Source organism: Rhincodon typus, chromosome 23 (assembly GCF_021869965.1).
Source record: "Rhincodon typus isolate 14 chromosome 23, sRhiTyp1.1, whole genome shotgun sequence".
Taxonomy (NCBI): Eukaryota; Metazoa; Chordata; class Chondrichthyes; order Orectolobiformes; family Rhincodontidae; genus Rhincodon; species Rhincodon typus.
In genome coordinates, this window is record NC_063354.1 from 20,498,023 (window position 1) to 20,508,795 (window position 10,773).

Sequence of the window (10,773 nt, forward strand, 5' to 3'; positions counted from 1 at the left end):
GATGCTGCTTGGCCTGCTGTGTTCATCCAGCCTTGCACCTTGTTGTCCCATATGGGCAGAAGTTTGTTTAAAAAAAAATCAAAGAAACAAGGCACATACTGTAGGTCTTTGGCTGGTACAGACACAATGGGCTTAATGGCCTCCTTTTGCTGGAGAATTGCTAGATAGATTATTGTAGTTGCCAGGACTGTACTGTAAGATAAATATAACATTAGCCTTGTTTACAATCCCAACTTGCCATCTTTCAAAGGTTAAGTGAGATTATTTTCTATTTGGTGTTTTTTTTTTTTTTTTTGCACAAGCATTCACCAATTTAAACTTTTGGTTCCTTAAAATTGTCCAGCACAGAAGGCTTTTAACACACCTTGCCAGTGCTGATCCTTTGAAAGTTATCCAATAGTTTCCACTCCCTGTTCTGCAGCTGTAGCCCTGCAAAATATTTCTCTTTCAACTCTGTCCTGTTTTCTTTCAAAAGTTGGAATTGAATCTGCTTCCGCTGCCTTTGCCCTTTGCAGGTCAGATTCATCACATGTTCCAAACACGGGCTGGTGAGTGCCATTTTAGTATGCACAAATAACCTTGTGACATCAGTCAGCTATGACATCAGGGCCCTGTTGTGCCAGTATGTCTCTGCATGTGTGCAGTGATGTCACACTGGTGATGCTTGTTGATGTCAGCACGAATACCAGCTTCGCTTCACATGGATTTCTCTGAAGCATTTGTTCATTATAACAATCATTTTGAAAATTCCTCTGAATCAGAACAGTGGTCATTCCAAGGAACCATTGACGATTTGCAGCAGTGAGTTTCCTTTAGTTTCATAGATCATTATACTCATTGGTAAATTGCATGATTACTGTTCTCATCAAACCCATATTAATTTTTATTTGCCATATTGATAAAGGAATATCCTTCACATTCTGCTCAAATTATAAATTCCACATTGTAAGCAGTATCAATGGATTTGATTCTCAGCTTTACTCTCAATGTCACACTTTTGTGTTATGAGAAACATTTCAGGAGTTTGTTTCTGCCCTGTAACTGTTATGCAGTGCCATCTTTGGGCAGTGCTGCTTTGTTGCTTGGCGGTGGCACAGACCAGAAAGAAGCTTTGTAGTTCTAGGGAGACCAATTGTAGTTTCTCTACAAAACTGAATTTCCTCTGCCATTTATGTCCTTTCAGAAAATCTCCTCTACGGTCTTTTTAAAAACAAAAGCTTTATACTCTTCCTAAAGTGCAGTACCCAGAAATGAATGTGATATTTCGGCTTAGGCCTAGCCAGTGGTTCATAAGTTTTGCATAACACCTAAGTAATTACTGAAAGTGCTGGAAATCTGAAATGTGGACAAAAATGCTGGAAAACACAAGGCCAGGAACCGTCTGTGGGGACCGAGTTAATATTTTAGGTTGACCTTTCATCGGAGGTCATTGACCTGAAATATTCTCTTGAATTGCTGAGTTTCCCCAAGTTGATTTGTCCTTATTTGCATAACATCCCTGCTTTTCATAGAGTCTTAGATTTACAGCATGGAAACAGAGCCTTCGGTGCAACTCATCCATGCTGACCAGATATTCTAAATTAATGTAGTCCCATTTGCCAGCATTTCGCCCATATCCCTCTTAAACACTTCCTATTCATACTCGCACAGATACCTTTTAAATGTTGTGGTTGTACCAGCCTCCTCCTCCACTTCTGGCAGCTCATTCCATACACACACCACCTTTAGTGTTAAATCTTTCCCCTCTTGCCTTAAACCCTCTAATTTTGGACTATCCTATCTTGGGTAAAAACCTTAGCTGTTCACCCTCACCGTGCTTCTGATTTTATAAACTTCTAATGAGGGCACCCCTCAGCCTCCAATGCTCCAGGGAAAATAGCCCAGCCTATTCAGCCTCTCCCTATACCTCAAAACCTCCAACTCTGGCAACATCCTTGTAAATCATTTTCTGAATCGTCTCCAGTTTCACAACATCCTTCCTATAGCAGGGAGACCAGAATTGAATGTAGTATTCTAAAACTGGCCTAACCAATATACTTTACAACCACAACATGACCTCCCAACTCCAATATTCAATGCACTGATCCAAAAAGCTAAGCATACCAAATGCCGCCTTACTACCCTGTCTATCTGCAACTATGCTTTCAAGGAACTATGAACCTTCGCCCAAGGTCTCTTTGTTTGTCAGCACTCCCCCAGGACCTTACCATTCAGAGTATAATGCCCTGATTTGTCCTACCAAAATGCAGCACCTCACATTTATCTAAATTATACTCCGTCTGCCACTTTGGTCCATCTGATCAGGGTCCTGTTGTATTCTGAGTTAACCTCCTTCGTTGTCCTCTACAACACCAATTTTGGTGTCATCTGCAAACTTACTAACCACAGCTCTGATATTTGCATCCAAATCAGTGGACCCAGCACTGCTCCTTGCGGCACACTGCTGGTCACAGGCCTCCAAAAGTAATCCTCCACTTTCACGTTTTGTCTCCTACCTTCAAGCCAATTTTGTGTCTAAATGGCTAGTTGTCCCTATATTCTGTGTGATCTAATTAGTCTACCATGCAGATCCTTGTCTAACTTTGCTGAAGTGTAGAAAGACAATGTCTACCGCTCTGCCTTCATCAATCTTTGTCACTTCTTCAAAAAACTCAATCAATTTTGTGAGACACAATTTCCCACTCAAAGCCATGTTGACTTATCCTTAATCTGATAATGCCCTAATGCTAGACTATCTCTAGCTTTGAGGAAGGGTCACCAAACCCAAAATGTTAACTGATTTTTTTTTTTTTTCTTTTTCTTCACAGATGCTGCCAGACCTGCTGAGCTTTTGCAGTAACTTCTGTTTTTATCCCAAAACAGTCGTTGCCTTTCCACATAGATGTAAATCCTGTCCCTCAGAATCCCCTCAAAATTTACCCACCACTGATGTCGGGCTCACCAGTTGAGTTCCCTGGCTTTTCCTTACCACACTTCTTAAATAATGACACTGTTAGCCAAATGCCAGTCTTTTGGCACCTCACCAGTGACTATCAGTGATCCAAATATCTCAGCAAGGGGCCCAGCAAACGCTTCCCTAGCTTACCAAAACGTTCTAGGGTACACCTGATCAGGTCCTGGGAATTTGTCAATCTTTGTGCGTTTTAAGACATCCAGCACCTCTGTAATATAGGCACTTTTCAAGATGATATCACAATTTCACATTTTCATTTATAAAGCTAGAGATTATATGATTGCCTTTTCAACTTGTTGACTGACAGCTTCAATGGTTCTGCCAGTCAGTTTTTCTGAAGTGTTGTTAACAAGTCTTTCTTAGGAAATTCAAGAATTTAAAATTTCATCAGGACCTTCAATTGTCAGTTTGAGGATGATTGTTTAATCCTGGTTTTGTTTAAAAAAAAATTTTCCTGTCTAAAGTTAAAATTGTGATTTTGTTTTTAACGTTTTTAAATACATTTTTCATTTATTTTTGCATTTAGGTGCATCAAGTACATTGGAATATTAAAGCATTTATTGGCACAAAGAACAGCTGTAATGGAAGATAATGTAAAATTTCATGAAGTATAATTTTGTGACAAATTGGTTTTACCAATTCTGCGTTGTGGTTGGATCAACGATTGAGCATCAGCTTTTATCTGCATAAAGAATTGAGTCAGATTTTTTTGGATTATATTTGAAGACCAAAACCTGATCATTGAGGCTTTTAAGTTTCAGAATTCCAGCATACTTGTGCCCCTTTCAAATCTGGAAAATGCCGATCCTGAAACAGCTTGTGGCAAGCTCCAATCAGTCCAAACGGCGCTCTCGCATAGACTTGACTGCAGATATGATCAGTGCTCCTCTTGGTGATTTCAGGCACACGATGCATGTAGGTCGTGGGGGTGACGTCTTTGGAGACACTTCATTCCTTTCTAGTAAGTTTGGAGCTGCAGCTGCTACTGCTCCTGCTGAAACAACACCCAAGCCAGGGCTTCTGTCTCGGAAATTCAGAAGCAGCAGCAAACGGTCTCAGTCAGTAACACGTGTTGATAAGCGAGACACGTTGACACAGAGTGATTCAGCAATATTTGTGAAAAATGCAGTGTCTCTGCCTCAACTCAATGATAAGACTGTGGAGCCAACTAATCAGATGGCAAAGAGCCTTTCATCAAGTCCAATAAAAAAGCTTGCAAGTGAACAAATGGAAGATGTACCTGTCAATGGGGCTGCCAGCACTGTTGAAAGTAAATGTACAGAATATCAAGATGAGCGAGATTTTGGAGATATTACAGATCTTCCTACTTCTCTTTCCAGTGGTGGCTTTCCACTAAAGCATGCTGAATCCATCATGTCCTTTCATGTTGATCTTGGTCCTTCAATGCTTGGTGAAATTTTAAGTGTTATGGAAAAAGATACTTGGGAAAGTGCTGATCTTGGTTTTGGCGATGACAAACAAGGACCGTTTTCTAATTCACAAAATGTGGCCAAAGAGAAGTTTGTAGAGGAACCTGCAGTATCAGCAATGGCCGTGCAAAATAACATTAATAGTGTTGTGTACAGCACAGCATCTGGGAGCCACTTATCACAAGATAGTGGCTCCATGTCCAGTTTGGCATCTGGGACTACAGAAGAGAGGCGGTCAGTTTATGAGGGAGTTAGTCATGGAGATGTAGACAGTATGAAAAATGTAGCTGAATCCAGAGATGCCTTCAAAGAGGAATCTATGCATGAAGGAGATGAGGATTTTACCTTCATGGATGAAGAGGATGAAATCCGTGTGTAGAATTGGCCTATTTGGATTGGCATATTTGCTTTTTTATTAAGGATTTGGAGAACAGGATGACTATCTGTCCTAGAATTTACAGCATTAATGAATTATGGCAGGATTGCACTAGACTCTTACACCACAGACTCAAAATATATTCTGTAATAAAGGCTGTAACCAAAATTCTTTAATCCACATAGGCCAGCAACATCTGCAACTACTCATGGTGGCTCACTGCTTATGTTTTATTCAACCAGAATTAACCATATATTATGCACATTCCTAAACGGTGCAAATGCTATGTTTGTGCTACCTTTTTATATGGTACCAATCTCATTTTAATATTTGACAATTCACTGCGACCCAAAGGACTCTCCTTAGAAAAGTGGCTTGTCTGCTTCCTATATCACTACTCGGCCTTAGTTGGAATCTCTGGTTTAAGGTGCTCCATTCCTTCGGTCACCTTCCTTCCTCCTCTATCCTCCCTGGGGTGCTGCTGTTTAGGATTTTGGTTTGGAAAATTCAAACATAATTTTTCTGTGTAATTCATGTAGTTGCTGTGATGCTTTCAACCTTTACCTGAGTGAGCTGGGTTTCACCAACTATTCGGGTGCTAAATTATTTTCTCACATGAATAGCAGTTAATTTTCGCTTCACTATTTCTGTAACATTCTGCAAGGAAGTGTGGAATATCTGAACTTGTTAATATTGTGCTAATCCTGAACATTAAAATAAACTGTACATTGCTCACTGTGGAACACTAATACACATTATGCTTCCTAAATGTTCATATATTTAAATGAAATGTAGTTATGACCATAGCACAATGTCTTTGATACATAATCTAGAATTGATGTGTTTCTATCTGTCACTGAAATCTGCCATCCGTAGTTATCACCTGTTAATCCACTTTCACTTCATTTAATTAGGGGCTGATTTTGAAATGACCTCAATATAGCACATGTGACAATGTTACAGGGATAAGCATTACTGCAAATCCAACAAGTGTCATGTCCCTAAATTACCAGAGTAATTATACTTCAAAAGTATTTAGTTGGCTGCAAAGCAATTTGGGGCATTTTGAAGTCATGGAAAGTGCTACCCAAATTCAAGTTCATGACAGTGGGAGCCAGGTTCTGTAGCATTTTCCAACTACATTTAAACTATGCCGTCTTTCTAAGTTTTAACTGATTTTTCCATTACAAATTTTTGTTACAAGTCTACAGTTGCCATCTTTTCCCCTGCAACACCCCCCAAAAAGGGAAATAACTTTTTCAAGCCACATTGCATGTATTTCATATGTAAGTATTCCATAAGCATAGTATATTTGAAGGAGGGGTACAGTCCAGTCTCGAGTCACAGAACAGCCACTCAGCCAACCGGCTGATTCTGAAACTTAACATCTGAGGTTTAGAGAGAGAGAATTTGTAACCCCCTTTTTTGCTGAAGCACACACTTCCAATAAGGCTTTAACTTGTCTTTGCAAGACAAGTGTGCCAATTAGGATTGTATGGGCATGCCTGCTACTTGCTTCAGCTCAGTATCCTGTGAACAAAAAAATGTATCCTCCTTAAAGATTTTTATGAAGGGTGCTTGTACTGCTCCATATATGCATAGAATAAAATCATACTGCTTGGGAAACTTTGAAAATTAAGCAATGCCTTGATTTATTGTGCATTCTTAATTGCATGATGAATCTTTTCATATTCAGCCTTTGATTCTGACATTGTAATATAAAAATAATTCTTGGTTACATTATTTTGAGACTTTCCACTATTAACGTAAAAGCTTAAGGTCCAATATGCAACAGATAATTAATAATACACCCATTGCATTACATCTATAAATGCATGTTTTGGAATGAAAACCACATGCAAAATCGCAGTGACAGTAGTAACAATCCTGCAATGCAAAAGTAAAGCAGGTTTTCTCCTAAGACCCTTTTATTCAACTGACTGTCAGTTTAAAATACTTGAAATTAAAGCAACCCCTCTGCAGAAAAGGAAACTAATAAAGAATAATTTCAAATTGTCCCATTCTAATAACCTAGTCATATTTTGCACCAACACCTTTATGAACACACTGGAGCTTTTCTTTTGCCCCTTTGTCCCCTCCGAGTGAAAGCATTTGAAAATTGGAAGGCAACACTTCACATTTTGAAACATCCAGGCATCTTGTTAAACATGTACAAACTGGGTCCTATGATGCACAATTTTGAGCTTCCACTGGCATGGTGCAGCACTGCACCTCAAGCAGCTTAACTGGCAATGTCCACAGTATCTGCTGGAAACTGCTTACGAAGACATTGGGTATGTTGCTTTTAACAATTTTATGCCTTTATTAGAAGTGTGTTAATGCTTCCGGCCCACAATCATCCCACTTAATCCTGCTGCTTGTACTTTCTTAGCACCACCATTCCACTTTATTATGTGTCTCACTGGTGCAGCTCCTTGTGCCATTTGCTGGAAATGGTTTAGGCCAGTTACCTAGTAATGAATTACCAAGAAGGCAGCCCAATCGTAACGCACAACTTTTACCTATTTTCCATCTAGAATGCAAATTAGCATTTTTGTTGAATAATAAGCCACTAAATTGCTAATTTAAATGCAATGGACTATTAAGGAGCAATAAAGTGTTCATGAAGGAGCATGTTATGGAATTACACAAATTTTTTGATAGATGACATCCAGTTTCCTAACCATATTTGTGGTGGTGGATGATTTGGCCTCATTCACCATAGACCATGCTAGTAACTAAACTTTCTTTTTGTTGATGCAAAGTTTAAGTTCTTGCTTCAGTGTACAATTAAATGTTTTGATATCCTTAAATGATTTCAATCTTTTATTGCCTTGTTTTCTTAATTTTCTAGTGCAGTATTAATTTAAAAAGCACCCCAGAGTTGAATACTTTTCAAAAGGTAAGAATCAGTAGTGCCTTGTGATATTAAGTTTTCTTTTCCAATCTTTCATATTACAGATCAATACAGTATGGATAAAGAACAATTTTCTTTGATCCTTTTTAAAATTGGACAAAGAATTGCATTTTTCAGGAATGTCTTCCTGTTGCTGATGTTGCACAATGTGTTGCTTTATAGCCTAAATTTTTTTGTTTGAATATTTAATCTATTATGTGGTGATTGGTCATGGTTCCTACCATGAATGCTGGAATATGAGGCAAGTTGCCATAAAACACTTTCTCTTTTGTGCAGGACAGTATTTTTCTTCAACATTGTAATCCATGTACATCTTCGTGCTACTTAAATGTTTTGAGTGTTATTGTGAAATATTGGTCTAGTCTAAGAGTGCTTCTGTTCAGCGTGTTGAACACTGCTCATGTTCAGGATGACAGCTGTGCGCACAGTCCAGTGCACTGCATTAATGGCATGTTTAATAGGAAATGTGAAAGCTAATACTCCCTTATTTTGGGGAGTTGTTCACATGTTGATGTAAGTGTTTTCTAGACAAGACTTGAGGTGAGATTAGAGGACAGTGCTGTACGTTATGTATGTAATATAGCTTCAACACTAAATTAATTCCCATGTGTTTTATCAAGAGAAATCATTGTAAATAAGTTTCTATCCCATGATGTAAGCTGCAGAACATATTAAGTGAAGTATTTTTTAAAAAAAAACCTTCAAAATTGGCTTGCTGAATGGAGGTAGGTTAGTTGAAAGAAACTTACCAGGGCATCCCAGCAGAAAATTGCAACAAAATATTTTTCTTCATCTTGTGTAGAACTATCTCTGACCTAACTTCAATTGACGGCCATTGTTGAAATCAAAGAAAACCTGCAAAAGGTGAAGGTTTGAAATAAAATGTTAGAAACATTGAGCAAATTGGTATCTTTGGGTGATGTAATGTACTGTAATGTAGTGCATGGTTAAAGGACATTTGAACCCTTGTTTCATTTCATTTGTGTTCTTTCGCACTAACTGCAGTACTTGTAGGTATAGTCGCTGCTGATACAGAAAACCACTGAGAACGTGGGATAGGTGTTTTTCTGTAAATTGAACTGATGTGGATAATCTGGAGGTGGGAGAATTGAGCAGAAACTTAAATATTCAAAAAACAAACTAAAAGTTCCCTGTTTAAACTAGTCCTTGAATGTAATGCGCAAAGAAATAAATTGAAACTTACCACTAAAGTGATTTTGTTTGCACATGACCTATTTTGCTAGGAATCTTTTAATAAATCCAATTGTGCCAAATATTTAAAGAATTTGTGTTACTAAAATATACTCCAGCTGTGAAGTGCTCTCTTCTCTGCTTTTCCTAAACACATTTAACCACAGAGGTACTACATTTTGTGTATAGGTATTGGGTTCACTTTTTATTGTGTAATTTTTTTAATGAAAAGAATGAAATAAACTGACAAGTCTTACTTTAATGTTCTATTTTTGAATTTATAAGTACTAAAACCTATTTGGTACTATCACTGATTTCACTGACAACCTATTATTTTAAAATGCTTTGTCATATCAGTAGTAAACAATAATAGTTTATTGTTTTTTTGGGGGGATTGATTAATAAACTGTATGCAGACAACTGTTTGTTTCTTGTGTGTTTTTGCTAATATTTTCCACCTCATTCTAGGCATATGACTATTGCTTCAGTCAGCAACTCTGTCAATAGTTGATAAACAGCTATTTTGTAGCTGTTGTGTGCTTTTGAGTAAATGGGACTGCTTAAATGCATCACTGCACAGAAACCAATGAAGTCTGCATCATACACACTAGAAGATCCCACCTTCAGTTTGTTTTTGTTAGTGCAAAATTATTTTGTCTGTCTAAGGGCAAAATTTGGATCCAATGAGAAAAATCACTTGAAGTTCTTACTCCTGTTAATAATTCAACTCTTTTTTGTTAGTTGGTAATACTTGTACCTCTCAAATTTGACTGTTTGAAACTAATCTCAACTCTCAAAACCGGATTACGTACCTGATCTAGGCTGTTGATTGCACTGAAGGTCCTTACTTTAATCTTTCCAGAAGACAGTACAATCCAATACACCACCTGCATGTCTGATGGTATCTTGCCAAGACTTCTGCCTCCACTGCCAAAAATAAATATAAATTGGACATGTGCATTGCAAGGTCAACACACCAGTGAGGCACGTGTTTGCTGTTTTAGATACATAGAAAATAGGAGTAGGCCATTTTGCTTTTCAAGCCTGCTCTGCCATCTGTTATGATCATACAACACACCTAGTATGTTTCCATTCTTTCTGTACCACTACCAGCATTCTCCCCCCCCCCCCCCCCCCCCCCCCCAACCCCGAAACCAAACATCAATATCCATTGATCCCTTTAGCCCCTCAACTGTTATGTTCAACTCCTTTAAATCATACAATGTTTTGGCCTCAGCTGTTTTCTGTAGTAACAAATCCCTCAGCCTCTCCAATCTCTAGGTGAAGAAATTTCTCCTCCTTCCAATCCAAAATGGCTTGCCCCATATCCTTAAACTGACCCTGCTTCTAGACTCCTCTGCCATAGGGTACATCATTCCTGTATCTACACTGTCTAGTCTTGTTAGAATTTTATAGGTTTCTGAGATCTCCCTCACTCTTCTGAACTCCAGCAAATAATAATCCGAACTGATTTGAACCTGTCCTTGTATAAGCCACCATCTTGGGAATCAGTCTGGTAAACATTTGCTGGACTCCCAGCAAAACTACACCACATTTGAGGTGTAGTGTCACAAAAGCCCTGTAAAATTTCAGCAAGATGTCCTTGCTCCTGTTCTCGAATGTTCTTGCTGTGAAGGCTAATATACTACTTGCTGCCTTTACTATCTGCTACACCTGCATACTTACCTTCAGCAACTAGTATGCAAAGACACCAAGGTCTCAATGCACATTCACCCCCTCTCAATTTGGAACCATTCAAATAATAATCTGCTTTCCTGATTTTGCTACCTCGCATTTATCTATACTATACTTTGTCGGCCATGCATTTGCTCGCTTATTCAGCCTGTCCAAATCACGCTGGAACATCACCAGTCAGTACCTGCCTTTCAGAAAAAGACCATTTTAT

At 38.4% G+C, this 10,773-nt stretch overlaps 1 protein-coding gene across 6 annotated transcripts in view; it reads left to right on the forward strand.

Moving 5' to 3' along the window:
- The window catches only part of cdc42ep4b (CDC42 effector protein (Rho GTPase binding) 4b), a 28,224-nt gene extending 18,937 nt beyond the window's left edge, over positions 1 to 9,287 (forward strand). For all 6 annotated transcript variants that reach the window (XM_048611031.1, XM_048611033.1, XM_048611030.1 and 3 more), the window contains one exon: positions 3,480 to 9,287. In XM_048611031.1, coding sequence (XP_048466988.1) covers positions 3,752 to 4,762 — 1,011 coding nt within the window. In that variant the 5' untranslated portion in view covers positions 3,480 to 3,751 and the 3' untranslated portion in view covers positions 4,763 to 9,287. The remainder of the gene's footprint in view (positions 1 to 3,479) is intronic.
- Positions 9,288 to 10,773: the final 1,486 nt, after the last annotated feature.